The following is a 19,126-nucleotide window of genomic DNA, read 5'->3' as shown; positions in this document are numbered from 1 at the left end:
ACATTTGTATGCAATTATTTGAGTGCCTGTTTTCAGTTATTTTAGATGTATAGCTAGGAATGTGAAATTGCTTGCTTATGTGATAATTCTGTGTTTTTAACTTTTTGAGGAGCCACCAAGCTGTTTCCCACCATAAATATTTGAATAATGTGTTTGCATAAGCATAGAGAAAGATATGAAAGCATGCACACAGTAGCAATTACCTTAGACCTGGTGGCCCAGACAGTAAAGAGTCTGCCTGCAATGCAGGAGACCCAGGTTTGATCCCTGGGTCAGAATGATGCCCTGGAGAAGGAAATGGCAACCCACTCCAGTATTCTTGCCTGGTGAATCCCGTGGACAGAGGAGCCGGGTGGGCTAGATAGAGTCCATGGGGTCCCAAAGAGTCAGACATGACTGAGCAATTAACACTTCCATTTCTTTGTTTTTTTTCTTCTAGGCTGGTAAAATGTGGGAGGATTGGAGGAAATTAATTTCTCCTTATCTGTTACTTCACTGGTTACAATGCACATGAATTACTTTTAAAGAGAAAAATAATAAGAAAGAAAAAAGCATATAGAACAAAATCTTAAAAAAATATAGGATATATCAGGGGCCCCCAAGCTCCAGGATCTAATGCCTGATGATCTGAGGTAGAGCTGATGTTAAAATAGAAATTAAGTGCACAATATGTGTGATGCACTTGAATCATCCCCAAACCAAACCTTCTCCCCAGTCTATGGAAAAATTGTCTTCCACAAAACCAGTCCCTGGTGCCAAAAAGACTGGGAGCCTCTGGTATATATGGAAGCATAGTATTACATTTTAGAGAGTCAAATGTTCCATTATAATCAAGATGAAGTAAACTTTGATTTCACTGTAGTTTCTTTTTAAACTTCAGTGTTAGGATTTGCATTGACTTTTTTTCTTTAAAGTACATTCTCAGCGTCCAGTAACGTTTTCAAGCCTTTAGAAAAATCGATGTTCTCCATCTTTTCTTCTTACTTGAAACACATTAACTGTAGATATTTAAAGATTCTTGTCCGCTAACTCTAATATCTGAATTACTGTGAGCCATCTTGTGTGTTTTCTTTTACCCCTTGGTTTTCAGTCATACAGCCCTGTCATTTAGCGTGCCTAGTTATTTTTGATTAAATGGCAGGCACTGTGTTTTAAAAATTGTACAAGCTGCAGATGATGTCACTTTGCCCCAGAGAGGATTACTCTTTCCTCCCCCATAACGCAGAGTGGGAGGTGATCCCTGCCACCATTGAGTGACCTGGTCCTCCTCTGGTCCCCCGTTCTGGGGCTTGGCCCTCCGGGGTGTTCGGCAGGGGGCCTGCTGCACTCGCTGCCCCTCCCCGCTGGCCGCTGTTACACTCGGGTCTTGGTTTACCTGGCACTGGGCCGCCCTCAGCTGCTCCGCTAATCAGAAAGCCTCTAGCTTAGCTTTTTAGCCTTCCGCTCCCTGCAGATTCAGCAAGCGTTGTAAGGGAAAACTGGCTGTGTGTTTGGAGTCCCTCAAGTCTCCAGTGTCCCTTTAGCGTAGAAAGACCACCAAGGGCTCTGCTGGTGGCTCTGTTTCTCCAGCAGTGGTTCTCTGCTGAGAAAAGCCCAGATATTCAGCTTCTTGCTCAGGCTCAGAATCACAGATCTCCCCAGTGCACTGCAGTGACTTCCGCAGAAGTCAACTCGCTACCTCTGGGTTTTTGCTCTTTGGAATCTTATCCTTTCTAGTCTTTATTGCTCGGGCTGCTCTTTGATGTCTTCAAGCAGATTGTTTTCTGTTTTTCTGGCACTTTCTAATTGTTTTTGGCAGGGTGTAATTCTGCAGCCGTTAACTCTTCTAGAAGCAGAAGTTCCATATCTGTTCATCCTAAAAATCTTAGTTCAATTAATTGATCTTCACTTTATTGGTGGGGTAAGGAATGACTATACAATAACATGGTTGGAAAATATTTCCATGTTCTTAGATGCAGTCTTATCAGTTTTACTGGGTTTCTTTTCCTCTTGGGATTAGACTGTGAGGTCACTGATTTTATATTCTGATTCTTAGAAAGAACCCTTCTTATTAAACTAACTCATAGTCTTTAAAACTTTGGATTTCTCACCCCTCTCCTTAATAGTCAGTACTTCCCAACCAGTGACCCTACCCCATGGAGGGTTCAAGAAGGAAGAAAAGCACTATTTACTTTTCTCTGGAAATAAATGACTTGGCTTGAGTTTTAAGCATCTCTACTATACCACATACCTTGACACCCTTTTGAAACCATCTATTTCAAAATAGAAGGTTTCATCTTCTATTTGAAGATGGCTTTAGACGATCCTTTTATGTTGTGAAGGTGTGTCTTTTTGTTGTTTGTTGGTTCTTTGGTTGAATGATCAAGGTTTTTATTTCTTGGTCCCCTGGCCTGCTCCACCCTCGGTCAGCAATGAATTTAAGCCACTGGTTGACTGTGTATTGTTTTGATGGTCTCAATTTCTAAGCCAAACAGGTTCCTTGATGGAATGATTCTTTGCCTTTGTAGAAAAACACTAGAAGGCCAACAGAATGAGTAGAGAGAGGTTTAGTTGGTGGCACATCTTTGATCTTAACAAATTGTAGCAGGAAGATGGGTGTTCCGTGAGGCCACAGAGTTCCTGCTGGTTAAGCCACTGTGTTTGTTTCCTGAGATTGTGGTAACACAGTAGTGCAAACTAGGTGGTTTAAAAGAACAGAAATGTGTTCTGTCAGTTTTGGAGGTGGAACTCTGAGATTGAGGTGTCAGCAGGGTGGGTTCCTTGTGTGCGGCCTGAGGGAGAGCCTGCTCGGCGCGCTCTCCCGGCCTGCAGCGCGGGCCAGCAGGCCGCGAGGGAGAGCCTGCCATGCGGGCCAGCAGGCCGCAGCGCCTTGGCTTTGGCTGCCTTGCTCCAGTCTCTCTTCCTCTCTCCGTGGCCTTCCTCTACGTGTCTCTTTGTCCCAAACTGGATTTAGGGCCCCATGTAAATCCAAGATGATCTCAAGTCAGGATCCTTCATTATAACTCAGAGACCTGTGTTCAACTCAAGTCACACTGAGAGGCTCCAAGCGGCTCTATGTTTGGGGGACCACATTTCAACCCAGTTGAGCCTCCTTTCCTGGACTTCTGTGTTTTCACTGTCTTTTATGATTCATAAGGGTGATTCTTCACCTCAGGAAAAAAGAGAGGCTTACAGAATGTCAAACAAACTGCAGTTTGGCTCCCATCCTTGAGAGTTACAGAATCCAGAGTAGAGGAATCACTTTTTACAGGAAGAATGCAAGGAAGTGGTGTGGGCTGAGGAAGAAGAGTAGCCTCGGTAGGTATGGTCTGGCAAGTGTCCGGGGGCCAGGCATAGCCGACGGTACCAGCAGGTAAATAAACCTTAGAGGTATAAACAGGAGGATTACCTGTGGCTGTGAAACTCAGCAGTGCCTTTTCCCAAATAATTGCTTGGTGTTGGGTTTTGTTTGCTTTAGTGAGATCTCATTCTGAGCGTCTGCCCTGGATTGGAAGGTAAGCAGATAGAAAATGAAAAGCAGTAAAAGAAAAAAGAAAGCAAAAACAAAAAGCAGCAGTTTTTAAGATTGCAGAAGGAGAAAGGTGTTAAATTTTCTTTTGCCTTAAACATGTTGGCAAAGAATGTTAGGGCTCATTACTTGTTTGATAAGCAGCAGCACAGAGGCCGAGGGGGAGGAAATGGAACGTCTGTCTGCCGCATGTGTCAGCCCTTTCCAGTGTAAACTGAGTGAAATGCAGCCATTTCTGGCAGTCATGAGATGATTATTTTCTTGCAGATCGAGGCGACTGGCAGAGGGAGAGAAAGTTCACCTACGGCGGTGGCAATAGCAATCCGCCCTGGGGGAGCGACAGGCACCATCAGTATGAGCAGCACTGGTTCAAGGAGCACCATTACGGGGACCGGCGGCACATGGACGCCCACCGCTCAGGGAGCTACCGCCCCAGCAGCCTGTCGAGAAAGAGGCCTTACGACCAGTACTGCAGCGACCGAGACCACCGGGGGCACAGGGACTACTACGACCGGTGCGTGGCGGCCTCGGGCTCCAGGCCCTGGCCTCTGCCTGGCGCGTTAGCTCTAGAAGGGGAGGGACAAGCAGTGCACGCTTACCGTTCTTCCCCGTCAGATGCTCACCCTTCACTGTGCGCTGGCCCCAAGTCTGGTGCACTGGTCTGCCGTCCCGGCGTCTTCAGAGTGCTGGGGAGAAATGACGACGCAGCCGATGCTGAGTGCCGCGGGATGGATGGACGAAAGAAGGGGTTTTTCAGTTTTTCCTGAGGGCTGAGGAAGCGGGGAGGTTTGATTTGTGCTGTAAAGAGTCAGTTAAGCAGAGAGAGAGAGAGAATAGACGTCACAGGACCAGGGCAAGGATGGGCCCCTAGGATGGGGTGTCCACCCCGAAGATGACAGGTTGGGTGGTGGAGGGGCCTCGAATGCCACGTTACAGGTTTTAACGGGGCCAGGGAGCCACCTGTGGTTTCATCATCACACTTGTGTAGGAAGAATTTGCTGCCTTCCTCTGAGAAAGTCTAGAGAATGGTTAGCCATAAAATAGTAGAACCAGCTGTCAGAATGATGAAGGTCTGTACTAGGCTCTGGGTACCCCAAGTGGGACCCAGCCTGTGGTACACCAGGAGCTGCAGCTCAAGGCTCAGAGCCTTTCCAAGGCATCCCTTCTCTGCAGCCATGATGTCATGTTATGATGAGCCAGCTTCTGTGAGAGTAGTTGTGGGAGTTGGGAAGGGCTAAAGAGGTTTTATCTCTCTTTAACTTCAGGACTTAGCTATAATTTAACTTCCTAGGAGCTTCCAGTTTCCCCTAAGCTGAAGACAGGTCTGGCTGCACCTTGAATTTAACGTAGGAAACTTTCATATGAACATCTCCATGTCGCGTGTTGTTTTTGGAAGAGCTGGTGACCCCAGGCTGCTTTTAGGATAGCAGCTGTGGCTGAGCAGCAGCTGCCTCTGTTAGGCGGTCTGTGCCCCTCACCCCCCGCGCTTCTGTCTCCTCTTGTCTGGCTCCAGTGGGCATTTGCCCTGCATTTCTTATGTAGCTCTGTATTTCCATATTGCATCATTTTTCTTCTGCCTGAAGGACTTTTGTTTTAGTGTGGGTCCGCTGGTGATAAATTCTTTTAGCGTTTGTATGTCTGAAAAAGTTTTTATTTTGTCTTCACTTATCAGAAATATTTTCTGCTGGGTAGACATTTATAGATTGACAGGTATAAATTTATAGATTGACACTTTTTTTCAGTGCTTTAATGATGTTTGTCTGCTTTCTACTGGAATCATTTCTGATGAAAATCTGCCATCTTTATTCCTCTTTGCATGATGTGTCTTTTTCTTCACCACTGGTTCCTAGCAATTTGATTATAATGTGCCATGGTGTATTTTCCCTCATGTTGCTTGTGCTTGGGAATTCTTGGAGCTGCCCGTTTATCATTTTATCAAGTTTGGAAATTTTTTTACAATTATTTCTTGGACTGCTTTATTCTGTTCCTCACTCTTGTGAAGGTTCCAGTTCCACGTTTGTCTCGCAGTTCACTGGTGCTCTGTTGTTTTTAGTTTTGTCTTCTCTGTTTCGTTTGGATAGTTTCTGTTCCTTTGTCTCTTTTTAATCATGTGTGTCGTTGACGTTTTGAAATCTGGTATACAATTTAAAAATGGTTTTCTATCCTTGTCTGCTAATTTTATTATTTGGATCAGTTTCAATTGATTGATTTATTGCCTCCCCCTAGGTCTTATTTTCCTGGTTCTGTTCTTTTTCATATTCTTTTCCATTTTGATTTATTATAGAGTATTGCATATAGCTCCTTGAGCTATCCCGTAGGGCCTTGTTGCTTCTCTCTCATGCATATAGCAGTTTGCGTCTACTAATCCCACGCTCCTGATTCATCCTTCCCGGACGCCCTTTCCCCTTTTGGTAACTGGAAGTGTTTCTGTATCTGAGCCTCTGTTCTGTAAATAAGTTTCTTTGAATCATTTTTTAAAATTCCTCATGTAAACAAAGTGATACCATGTGATATCTTTCTCTTTCTGACTTAGCTTCACTTATACTATTATCTAGGTTTATCCATATTGCAGCCAATGACATTACTTATTTTTTTATAGTGGAAATTAATATTCCATTGTATATGTGCACCACATCTTTTTTATGCATTTATCTGTCCATGAACATTTGTTTCCATGTCTTAACTATTACAAATAGTGCTGCTGCAATCATAGGGATGTGTGTATCTTTTCAAATTAGAGTTTTGTTCTGATATATGCCCAGGAGTGGGATTGTTGGATCATATGGCAACTGTTTTCAGCTTATTAAGGAACTTTCATACTTTTTTCCATAGTGGCTCTATCTATTTATATTCCCACTAATAATGTAAAAAAGGGTGCCCTTTCTCCACACCCTCTCCGACAATTTGTTATTTGTGGACTTTCTAATGGCACCCATTCTGACCAGTGTAAGGTGATACATTGTAGTTCTGATTTGTGTTTCTCTAAGAGAAGAGTGAAAAAGTTGGCTTAAAGCTCAACATTCAGAAAACGAAGATCATGGTATCTGGTCCCATCACTTCATGGGAAATAGATGGAGAAACAGTGGAAACAGTGTCAGACTTTATTTTTGGGGGCTCCAAAATCACTGCAGATGGTGATTGCAGCCATGAAATTAAAAGACGCTTACTCCTTGGAAGGAAAGTTATGTCCAACCTAGATAGCATATTCAAAAGCAGAGACATTACTTTGCCGACTAAGGTCCGTCTAGTCAGGGTTATGGTTTTTCCAATGGTCATGTATGGATGCGAGAGTTGGACTGTGAAGAAGGCTGAGCGCCGAAGAATTGATGCTTTTGAACTGTGGTGTTGGAGAAGACTCTTGAGAGTCCCTTGGACTGCAAGGAGATCCAACCAGTCCATTCTAAAGGAGATCAGTCCTGGGATTTCTTTGGAAGGAATGATGCTAAAGCTGAAACTCCAGTACTTTGGCCACCTTATGTGAAGAGTTGACTCATTGGAAAAGACTGTGATGCTGGGAGGGATTGGGGGCAGGAGGAGAAGGGGACGACAGAGGATGAGATGGCTGGATGGCATCACGGACTCGATGGACATGAGTCTGAGTGAACTCCGGGAGTTGGTGATGGACAGGGAGGCCTGGCGTGCTGTGATGCTTGGGGTTGCAAAGAGTCAGACACGACTGAGCGACTGAACTGTACTGAATAATTGGCAGCGTTAAGTATCTTTTCATCCATGTGTCTTCTTTGAAGAAATATCTGCTTAAGTCTACCCATTTTTTAAGGTTTTTTTTTTTTTAATATGGACCATTGTTTTAAAGTCTTCACTGAGTTTGTTGTGTCCTGGTTTTTGGCCGTGCAACACATGGGGTCTTCGCTCCCCAACCAAGGATCGAATCTGCACTGCCTGCATCGGAACATGAAGCCTTAATTATTGGACCCCAAGGAAGTCCCTCTGCCCATCTTTCGACAGTTTGTTTTTTTGCTACTGAGTTGTGTGAGCCGTTGGTATATTTTGGAGATTAAATCCTTGTTGGTGGCATTGTTTGCTGATATTTTCTCCCATTCCATAGGTTGATTTTTGTTTTGTTCATGGTTTTCTTTGCTATCCAAGAACTTTTAAGTTTGATGAGGTCCCATTTGCTTATTGCTTTTATTTCTCTACGCCTGATAATTTTTGATTAGGTACCTAGTTAAGTGCTGGATATTTTTGTCTTCCTATAAATGTTCTGGAGTTTTGTCCAGAAGCAGTTTAGTTACTTGGGAACAGTTTGATTCTTTAAGATCTTGCTGGTGGGACTTATGAGGCAGAACTGGAGCAGTGCTGGGGGTAGGACGCATGGTCTCCCCCGCTGAGGCGAGGCCCCTCATGCCGTTCAACCAGTGCCCCTTGGAGCGGAGGGTCGCAGTCTGGTTGGTGAGAAGAGAGCAGGCACTGCTCCAGCCCTGCGTGAGCACAGGGCGCAAGCATCTCTTGCCCTGCTCTGTCTTCCCTCCTGGCCCCTGGGTAGTTTTGTCACACATACAGCCTGAGCCTTATCCAGCTAGATACCCAAGGGAGCACCTTTGCTGATCTTTGAGCTCCTTTCTCTGCAGAACTTTCTTCTCTTGCACTACACTTGAACTCCAGCTGCGTTGATGCCCCGCCCCATCTCGGGAAGCCTGGGCTGCTGCTGAGCTGGGTGCTTGTAAGACTCGCCTCATTTGTTTCTCATCCTGTAAGGAGCGCTCTTCTTTCTTTCCTGACGTCTGGTGTCTTGGTAACCGTTGTCCACACATTTTGTCCCTTTCTGACTGTTTCAGCAGTAGGTATGGTCCTTGTTACTCCATCTTGGCTGGAACCTGGGCAGTCTCTCTCTCTTTCCCTCCCTCCCATCCTCTCCCCTCCTCCTTTTTTCATCCAGGTGAAACTCACATAACAGAAATCAGTCATTTTAAAGTGAACAGTTCGGGGGCATTTATTTAGCACAGTTACTGTGTTGTGCAGCCACCACCTCTGCCAAGTTCCCAGACACGCTCATCACCTTAGAGACGTTCTGCCCTCTGAGCAGCCACTCCGTCCTTTCTCGGCCTGGCTCCTGGCAGCCACCAGCCTTCTGCATGCTGTTTCTGTGGACTTGCTAGTGTGGGTAGTTTGCATAAATGGAATCATGTAATATATGGCCTTTTATGGTTGGCATTTTCAGATGTTTAACATGATGCTTGAGAGACTCATTCACATTGTACAATGTATAGTACTTCAGTTCTTTTCATGGGTGAATGATATTCCACTGTATATATTAGGTTGATACAAAAGTAACTGTGATTTCAGACTGTGAATTTTAAATAACTGTAACTATTTAAACACATCTTTCTTAAAACAGGAACCGTTACAATCAGCACATGTTTTCCAATGAGATATAAGTTTGTTTATTCCTGTAGCATGAAAATCCGTGCTTTGGGCTTCAGTGAACTCTTGGAAAGCATTTGCTGCCTCCTGCTAGTTGTGGAAGCATTTTGCCTACAAAAAGTGGTTGAGATGCCTGAAGGAAGTGGTAGTCAGTTGGCGAGAGGTCAGGTGAATATGGCAGATGAGGCAACGTTTCATGGTCCATTGATTCAGCTCTTGAAGCATTGGTTGTGTGACCTGTGGTCAGGTGGTGTTGTGGAGAAGAATCGTGCTCATTTTTCTGTTGACCGATACCAGCCGCAAGTGTAGCAGTTTTCGGTGCATCTCACTGACTTGCTGAGCGTACTTCTCAGCTGTCATGGTTTCACCGGGGTTCAGAAGGCTCTAGTGGGTCAGACGGGCAGCAGCCCAGCAGACAGTGGCCGTGACCTCTTCTTGGTACGGGTTTGGCTTGGCTCTCAGTCCAGCCCCTGAGCTGGTTGTCGCTGGCTGTCTTGTAAAATCCACTTTTCATCACACATCACAATCCGAGAAATGGATCGATGTTTTACAGAAAAACGACGATTGTTTTGATTTGTGGTCAGCTCATGAGGCACCCACTTACTGAGCTTTTTCACCTTTCCAATTTGTTTCAAATGCCGAATGACCACAGAATGGTCGACGCTAAGTTCTTTGGCATCTTCCTGTATAGTTACAAGAGGATCATCTTCAGTGATTGCTTTCAGTTGGTTGCCATCAGCTTCCAATGGCCGGCCACTGCATTCTCATCTTTGAGCCTCTCAGCGCCTTTGCTAAGCGTCTTGAGCCGCCACTGCACTGTGCATTCGTTAGCAGTTTCTGGGCCAGATGCGTTGTTGATGCGAATTGTCGCTGCTGCTTTACGATCCATTTCGAACTCATTAAGAAAATCACTCGAATTTGCTTTTTAGTCTAACATCATTTCTGTAGTCTAAAATAAACAAAAATAGCAAGTAATATGTTATTAGCAAAGAAACCGTCAACTGAGAAATGCACATTAAAATGACGTATAACATAAACACATTTATTTAAGAATGTATTTCAACATCAAATGGCAAAGTTCAACAATGCAAAACCAGAGTTACTTTTGCACCAACGTAATACATTCTCCATTTTCTTTATCCATTCATTCATTAATAGACATTTGACTTTTTCTGCCTTTTGGTTATTGTGAATAGTGCTACTGAGCGTGGTGTTTAAGTGTTTGTTTGAATATCTGTTCTCAGTGCTTTGGGGTTATTTACCTAGGATTGGAGTTGTTAGGCATATGGTAGTTCTATGTTTAACTTTTAAGGAACCACCAAACTGGTTTCCACTAGAGCTGAACTATTTTACAGTCCCAACCAGCTATGTATGAGCATTGCGGTTCCCCCCCATTTTCACCAGCGTTTATTTTCAGTGTCTTGAAGGTAGCCATCCTGACGGCAGTTTTGACTTGCATTTGCGTGGTGATTAACGCTCATTAAAGATGTTGAGCATCTTCTCATGTGCTTTGGAGTCGCTGTGCATCTCCTTTGGAGAAGTGTCTGCTCAAGTCCTTTGCCCATTCTTGAGTTGGGGATTGTTGTCGACTTTTACAGCTTCTCTGTTAACAGTATAACAAGCAGTTCGCCTTAGTCCCAACTAAAAATCTTAATATTCTTCACATTGAGTCTGTTTGAAAGTAATTAACGCTGCACTTACTGTTGAATATCTAGGTTGCCTGAGTTTTTGCTCTTACTAATAACTTAGAAAGTAATTTCCGTGGCTCTTTTTCTCCTGGGCTGGTTGAGGAGCATGAAAGTGTTTGTAGCTCTTGCCAGTTTTCCTGAAGGGAATGTGAGTTTACAAAGCCATCAGTGAGTCAAGTTTGTACTCGTTTCATTGCAGACTTGATGAGGCTCATGTCATTTCATGGGCTGTTTTGCCATAAGTATAAAGTAGCCCTTTGTTATTACTTTAGTTTCGTTTTGGTTTTGAGTTCTAGTAATGTAAGTATTTGCTCAGTCCCTGGAAGTGTCCTCCAGCATGAGGAAGAGCCAGTGGATGACGGAGGTGGCGTGGGAATCCAGCCTTTGTCTTCAGCTGACTCTCGTGTCTCTATTTCAGGCACCATCATGACTCCAAGCGGAGGCGATCTGATGAATTTAGGCCTCAAAATTACCACCAGCAGGATTTCCGACGAATGTCTGATCACCGGCCCCCTATGGGCTACCACGGCCAGGGGCCCTCGGACCATCACCGCTCTTTCCACACAGACAAACTGGGGGAGTATAAACAGCCCCTACCCCCGCTGCACCCCACAGTCTCAGATCCTCGCTCACCCCCTTCTCAGAAATCTCCTCACGATTCCAAGTCACCCCTGGATCATCGGTCTCCTTTGGAGAGATCACTAGAACAGAAAAACAACCCAGATTATAACTGGAATGTTAGGAAAACATAAAGGACCGCTTGGAAAGCAGGGGAGCGCGAGCGTCATGGAGCACCTGGATGTCTTTGGTCTGATCCACAGGAGCCGGTCCCCCAGACCCGAGAGGGCGTTTCTGGACGCGGGGCTGCCGTCAGCCTGCTGCTGAGGGGCGCTCAGAGTGTGGGGGCCTTCGGCTCAGTCCGGCTTTGATCTGGGTCACCCCCTCCTGCACTTGGGCACCCATCGCATTCTGGCCTGGTCCTGGCCTCCCACTCGGATGGGTGCCAGGAGGAAGCGGTGATGGCTTTGTCTGCCAGGTTCACGGGCTGTTTCCCAGTGAAGGCAGGAGAGGTCTTAGAGTCATGAATGTTTTGTCACCCTGGACCTCAGTGCCGGGCCAGGGAAGGCACGAGTGCATGAAGGTTGCTGGGACCCGCTGGACACACGGGGTCTGGTGCACTCTGATGAGGTGGATGCTGCTGATGGGGTGAGCGGACACGTGGGTGGGATCTCGCACCACAGGACTTGCAGGGGAACAGGTACCCCCTCAGACGTGTCCTCAGGAGAAGTGACACTTGAGCTTCACTGTGTGACAGCTGTGGTGTGGAGGGGCAGGGGGTGGGGAGCCACCTCCTTCACGGCCTCTTCTCCAGCAACACTAAATTTCGCCACACTGTGTGTCTCAGAGGTGTGGTCTCCTGCGTGGGCCTCCTTTACCCCTACCCCAGTCCCACCCCTGTCCCCGGCCCCGACCAGGGAAGATAGTAGTTCAGGCTGCAGTGGGCGGGGGCTGGTTTGCCTGGGAGGCCTTGAGTGCAGGGCAGGGTGGCTCGGGAATCCACCAGAGATGACTGGAGAGGACGGGGAGGGAGCAGGCTTGTGCCTGGCTGGGTGCTGGCGGCACTGGGGCAGGGCGCTGGGGAGAGGGGTGGATGGGTTTCCCAGCCCGGGGGTGGGGGGGTTGGTGGTGTGGTCCGTGCGGTGGTGGGTCGCCATCTGCAGCTCATCTTGGATCCCTTTGCACAACCTAAGGAAGGAGAATTCATGGAATCACACGTCTGCCACTCGTGCGGTGGGCGGCCAGACACAAATCAGTTACTCCCTGTGGTGGACATGCTGCGCTGCTAGTTGGAGATCATTAGAACTGAGCTCAGCATCGTTTAGAATGAGGTCGAGCTGAGTCCAAGCCTAAGTTCATTTTTCCCCCAAACTGGAAGCCTTCAAGGACAGGGTGACTGAGCTTAAGACAGGAAGAGCTGGACTGGAGGAGGGGCTGGGAGGCAGGCTAGCTGCAGCAACTAAGCAGCCTCAGCGCTCCTGCTTCTGGGGCCTTCCGTCCTGTTCACCTTAAATGGAACTCGCCAGTAGAGTATGCAGAGGCCTTTCTAGACAGAGACAAAATAACTGACTTGAACGTGCAGTGAGCCTGTGAGTCTCCCGGCTCAGAGCTGGTGGAAACCCTTCCCTCGGTGTACACAGAGTCACACTCCCCACGCTAACTGCTCCTCCCCAGGGGACTCCATGAGTCACCGTCACTCACTTGGCGGTTCCCGGGCAGCTCCACTCATGCCTTTGCTGTGGGCAGCTCTGGGGGGCTCTCGCCCTCTGCTCCCCAGAGCATCGTCGGCTCACCTGTGCTGAGGTCCTCGTGAGAGGCTGGGTCCGCACAGCTGGTGTGGGGAGCTCCGTGGGCTCAGCACCTCCTGGTCCATTTCTCCTCCTGGTACTTGGGTTCGTCCAGCCTGGGTTGTAGAGCGCGCACCCGGAGCACAGCCTGGGGGACCACAGCAGAGCCCCAGCCACAGTCACCCCACCAGGGCCATGCCTGAGTGCTCTGTGGGGAGATAGGAAAGTGTGCCTCTGCTTGGGTTGGGTTCCCTCCCTGCAGTACTGACACTCCCCGGGCGGCTTGCAAGTCCCCAAGCCATCAACGGGCCGTGGGGTCTGCAGAGCAGGCCCCAGCTCGGCTTCCCCTGTAGGAGGTCGGGTCGTGACCCTTTCAGTTAGAGGGGCCAGGGGAGGACTGGCGGGGCCTGCATTTCAGACCTCAAGGTTTTTGGGTTTTTTTCCTCTGAAGTTGATAGGAGGTGTGAGTTATTCCCGAAGATGTCTCATCTTGAGGACACAGGGGCCGCCGTTAGTCCACATTCAGGACCTCTAGTGCCATACGCTGCAGCAGAAGGCAGTGTCAGCCAGACCAGTGTTAAGTGGATTACAGAAAGCACAGTGTCCTCACAAAAGCATCTTCTTTTAGGTGCCGGAGTGTGTTTGCAGAGTGGGTTGGGAGAAAGAAAGCATTTCCTCATTGTCGTCAGTATGAATACTGTATGCTTCTGTCAAAACCAGAAATTTGCACAGATAGGAATTCTGTCTCTCGTGGATGGGAGAAGCCGCCCACGAGTCTCTGAGGATGGTTTTCCATGGAGACTGGCTCTGAAGGATGTAGTTACTAAGTAGAAAGGGCAAGGGGGCCGAGGAAGAGGAGAGTTAGCACCACCGAGAACCTGACCAGGAGCACAGATTCACGTGTGTGCCCTCGTCCCCGCCGAGGTCACGGTAACCCCAGACTGGCCCCCCATCAGCTGCTGCCCCGGGCTCCCCCCTTTTCAGCCATTCCTTCCTCACACCCTCCGATGGGAACCCAGGACGCCTCTCCCGTCGTGCTGCAGACACTCTGACCTGATAGCTGAGGGCCGCATCAGGGCGCACGGTGCAAATGCAGCCCCGTTAGGGATTCACACAGCGACACAGAAATCCTACAGACCAAAACCCACTCCTCAGCGGGAGCGGTGGGCCCCCGGCTCGTCTAGGGGCGGCCGTGTTGGCGAGGAGAGCCAGGCCAGGGGTCCAGGCTGCTTTAGTCCATCTGCGCCCCACTTGGTTGGGGACGGGTGATTTTTCTTTATTGTAAAATTGTGGACTTTTAAAACCTGTTGACTAAACAGTAATTAATTTATATTTGTGAAAAATGCCACTGTCCTAGTGATTTCTGATGTAAATAATGTTGTTTATATAGTATGTATTAAATTTTCCTACATTGTAAAACTGCTGTACTTTTGACTCTTATATATTAAAAAGTGTTACTGAGGATTTTTAGAATCAGGCGAACACGTTGCATTGCATTGGCATGACCTATGACCGCACCTACCACCTCATCTCCCTTCCTCCGGGTGCTGGGTCATTGCAGTTCTTGGACAGCTTGTGAAACAGAGCTTTTCCGCTACCCGGGCCCCCGTTCTGTCGTTGGGTCCAGAACCTAACACTTCGTGCGGGTTCTAGACTTCTCTCCAAGTAGCAGAGGCTGACAGTTCCCAGCCAGCCACTGCTGTCCTCTTGCCTTCCCTGCGCTCACCAGGGTCCATGTGGAGCAGCTGCCCTCCGAGTTCCAGCTGGGTCACGCCGGGTGGGGGCAATCCTCTGGAGTCCCTGCAGCCCCTTGGAGGAAGCCAGATCGCCGGGTCTGAGCCAGCCTGCAGCCTCGAGGGTAATTTTACAGTTGGGCCGTATATTCTTTAAGGAGGAAAGAGCACTTTATAATGGAAACACTGACACAAATGTTAACTCGAGTGATTTGGCGCAGGGGCCGGCTCAGCTCCTGCAAGGCCCAGACGGAGGGAGGGTGGCACAGCGGTGGAGACCGTCTGCACAGGAGGCGGAGAGGCCTGCCAGACCCCAGGGGTTTCACCAACACTTGGTGACTGAAACCACACTTCACAAAGGTCTTCCATTAATTCTCAACCTCAGATAGGCCTGCGTGTCCACTTGGAGCCTGGGGGTGAACTCCTGTGGCACCCGCCCAGGACACACTGCTGCAGGGGGCCTCCCTTGCCCGGCTGCGTTGGGGTTCCAGCGTAAGGAGTGGGAGTCAGAGACTCCAGGAAGAGCTCAGGGTTCTTCCTGACCATAAACTTAACTCTCAATTGTGTTGCAACACAGCTTGCCTGGAACCGCTATCGGAAACTAAGAACAAGTGCAATAATCAGCTTATGATTTACAATAGCAGCCAGGCTTCTAAACTGACCGCTGCCAAAAACGCCTGCCTTTTACTGGAAGGAGCAGGCTCAGGCCCCTCCCTGCTCCCTGGCAGGGCCCCCGCACGTCTGGCATCCGGGCAAGTCCTCCTCAATTAGCGCCAACAGAAAGGTCACTTACTGAAACACAAGGCCCCACAGTTTGCCAGACCCGCGGCTCCGGGTTCCAACCTGTGGCTCTTAAAGGAGCAGGACCAGCTGTGCCTGAGGCAGTTTTTCCATCAGATTTTGAGGTTGGAGAACCACTGGGCTCACCTCCCAACCTGCAATTGTTCTGCTTTGTGCGGTGGGAGGAAGAAACGGCTCATCTGGACAAACATCTGTAGAAACCCGGGCCTGTGGGGCTGCCCCCGCTACTGCTGGTGGGGTCCTGCCCTGGGCTGAGTCTTGGGGACTCCTGGTCAGTTCTGTGCCCTGTGACAGGACTTCGTGTGGAATATAGGCAAGTCCCTAACTACAGACTTCTGACCTCCAAGAATGACAGCCACTTTCTGGGGCCAGAGCTGCCCCACAGAGGGTTCACACCTTTCTCTGAATTTATTTTGTGACCCAAGAGGAAACTGTTACCGAAGCAGGGTCCCCACTGACCCCATGCACTGGGATGGCCTTGGGGGGCAGGGGTGGTCTGGGGGCGGGCAGGGAAGCCATCCCTCGTCCCTTTGGCCCCTCTCTGTGTGCTGTAAGACAGGTGGCCTTTTCACCTTCATTTGCACAGGAAGCAGACGGCTCCTAGGGTTAAGGGTGGATTGTAAGTGAGAACTCCGGCCATGGAAAAGAGGTTTGCAAGCCCCGAGGACCACGCGGAACAGTCAGCATCCATCAGTTCTCAGCTGGAGGGGCGGAGGTGTGGGTCTAGGAGGGAAGGTTGGGGGTACCTAGAGCGTAACAGCCCTCACCCTGGAGCCGACGCGACAGTGGGAGCCGCCCGTCCTGAGAGCCTTGCAGGGGGCCTCTACAAAGCCTGCCCGTCTTGAGAGCCTTGCAGGGGGCCTCTACAAAGCCTGCTCTGCCCGGGACGATTAAACACAGGAGGAAGGCCCAGTAGGGACTGGAGCCAGGTAAACACGGAGACAGAGGGCGGCTCCCTCAAGGCTCCCAGTCCGGTGGGGGAGACAGAGTTGGGACGAAATCATGAGAGCGAAGTGCTCCCCTGAACCGGGCTCTGTGCTAGGCTCTATGACCCTGCCCTCTTTCAGCCGATCTCCTAGCTGGGGGTTGGGGCGGGGGGCACGCCCTGGACAAGTATGCAGTAGGAGGGCGCGATGTCACATACGTGCCAGGGAGAGAGGGACGGGGGCCTGAGACGGCATGAGGGCCGACCCAGGGAGGCATGGGCCTGGGAGGTGGGCACACTTGGCTTTGAACCAGCCGGCGTTCTTACGGCAGTTTGCCACCCCTCCAAGCCTCAAACACAAACCATGTGAGAGCCTCCGGCCAGGCTGTGCTGACCCGCGTGAGGTCCCTGCGGGGTCCCTTGGCATCTGTCCATATTATCAAAGGGGCATGTTGGCACGTCCTGAGGCTCCAGGGTCCCTTGGATGCAAGGAGAGCTAACCAGTCCATCCTGAAGGAAGTCAGTCCTGAATATTCACTGGAAGGACTGATGCTGAAGCTGAAGCTCCAATACTTTGGCCACCTGATGAAAAGAGCTGACTCATTAGAAAAGACCTTGATGCTGGGAAAGACTTAGGACAGGTGGAGAAGGGGACGACAGAGGATGAGATGGTTGGATGGCATCACCGACTCAGTGGACATGAGTTTGAGTAAGCTCTGGGGGTTGGTGATGGACAGGGAGGCCTGGCGTGCTGCAGTCCAGGGGGTCGCAAAGAGTCGGACACGACTGAGTGACCGAACTGAGCTGGGGCTGCAGGGAATCACACCTGGAGACGGCTCTTGGCCGCGCCGGCTGGGTGGGGTCCGCCTTGACTTTGGGGATCAGCACCGGGTCTCTGCTGGAGGGTCCTAGTGACGCGGTTCTAGAACCGTCCTGCAGAGGGCAGCAGATTCCCACTAGAAACGGCCGGCCGCGCTGCCCTGGGAATGAGCTCCCCGGGATGGGGCGGGGGTCGGTCCCGGGGGCTGTGAGCCCGCACCCGAGCCAGAGACCTGGAGACGCCCTGTCCCTGCGGGCGTGTGGCGGGTTGGGGAGAGAAGGAAGGTGCCGGCTGCAGGGAGGCGCGGCCTCGCCGGCCCCCACCAGCCGTGCCCCGCCACGGCCCATCCTCGGGCGGGCGTCAGCCAGCCGCGCAGTCTCTCTGCCCCCGGGGTGGTCCGGCGGCCCCGCTCGATGGCCACCTCCCGCCAGCCTGCGGGGACGCACGGGCTCCGCCAGTGCCGGGCTCTCCTCCCTCCCAGCCCCACTCGGCGGCGGGTGGCGCCGCCCTGAGCCCCGAGGCCCAGGCATCCCTCTGCGGCTCCCTGTGACCCTCGCCTTAGCTCTAAGCTCGCTGGATGGGGTCCGAGGCCCTGCACGACCTGACCAGCCCTCCAGGCTCATCTTCGTCTCCCGAGTCCCCCCGCCCCCAGCTGCAGCCAGCCCAAATCTTCCAGCCAAAGGCAAACCTTTGCCCCTGCAGCCTCAGATATCAGCAGACTGGCTTCTAGCCACTGTTTTCCCCTTCCTCCCTTGTGGCTCAGCTGGTAAAGAATCCGCCTGCAATGCGGGAGACCCGGGTGCGATTCCTGACTTGGGAAGATCCCCTGGAGAAGAGAATAGCTACCCACTCCAGTATTCTGGCCTGGAGAATCCCATGGACAGTATGGTCCAGGGGGTCGCAAAGAGTGGGACACGACTGAGCGGCTTTTACCTCACTCACCTCCTGGTGCCTGAAGAATCCTGTTTCTCCCCAAGATGCAGCTGGAGCTTGGTTTCCTCCACCGCCTTCTCTGACCTGCTGTCCCATTCCTGTCTGTCCCTTCCCTGTGCCCACAGACGCTGGCAGAGCCCCCGGGGTAATCCATTGCCCCCACGTTGTCACTGCTGACACCCCTGCTGAGAAGTGGGGCTCCCAGTGGGCACCAGGTCTCCTTCACTTCCAGTCCTGAGCCCCAGTTCCGCGAGGGCCCTGGGGGTGCGAGGCTTGGAGCTCTTTCTTGTGCAGTGCCCAGAGAGGGAATCCGGGGAGAGGAGGCCTGGGGTGCCCCCTTCCCTGGAGGATGAGCAGGCTGGGGGTCAGACCAGAGTTCAGGTCCCAGTCGGCAGGCCGCCTGGACCAGGGGGACATTTAAGGCAGACAGAAGCCAGTTCTGGGCGGTGGAACAACTTCCCCAAGGCTGCCTGGCCTGCGTGCCATTAGCTCTTCATTTTCTGGATTTTTAAGACGGTCCAGGGAAATAACTGGAAGGGTGATGAGGAGAGGCCTGGGGGAAAGTTTGGTAAGCTGCCTTAGTTGCTCAGTCATGTCCAACTTTTTGCAACCCCTTAGACTGTAGCCTGCCAGGCTCCTCCGTCCATGGGATTCTCCAGACAATAATACTGGAGTGGATTGCCATGCCCTCCTCCAGGGGATCTTCTAGACCCAGGTATCGAACCTGGGTCTCTCCCACTGCTGGCAGATTCTTTAGTATGTTAGCCACCAAGGGGGGAAGTATTAAGCACCAGCAATTTGCTAAGCATTCTCCCATCATAGCTCCTGGACTGGCTATGCTGGGCAGGCACATGGGTTCACAGTCCCCCGGCTGCCTTAGCCCAGGAGGGAGGCACCCAGGTCCTGGCCCCAGGCTCCCTGTGCCAGGCAGGAGGGTGAAGAGGCAGCGAGGTCTAGGGTAGTGGCCACAGTAGGGAGGGGAGCTCCATGG

At 50.5% G+C, this 19,126-nt stretch overlaps 1 protein-coding gene across 3 annotated transcripts in view; it reads left to right on the top strand.

The window, feature by feature from the left end:
• The window catches only part of CHD2 (chromodomain helicase DNA binding protein 2), a 112,056-nt gene extending 97,671 nt beyond the window's left edge, over nucleotides 1-14,385 (top strand). For all 3 annotated transcript variants that reach the window (XM_018065977.1, XM_018065978.1, XM_018065979.1), the window contains 2 exons: nucleotides 3,776-4,022; nucleotides 10,997-14,385. In XM_018065977.1, the coding sequence (XP_017921466.1) occupies nucleotides 3,776-4,022; nucleotides 10,997-11,330 (581 nt within the window). In that variant the 3' untranslated portion in view covers nucleotides 11,331-14,385. The remainder of the gene's footprint in view (nucleotides 1-3,775; nucleotides 4,023-10,996) is intronic.

Source organism: Capra hircus, chromosome 21, assembly GCF_001704415.2.
Source record: "Capra hircus breed San Clemente chromosome 21, ASM170441v1, whole genome shotgun sequence".
Lineage (NCBI taxonomy): Eukaryota > Metazoa > Chordata > Mammalia > Artiodactyla > Bovidae > Capra > Capra hircus.
The sequence above is the reverse complement of the archived record's forward strand: the minus strand, read 5'-3'. Positions and strand labels throughout refer to the sequence as shown.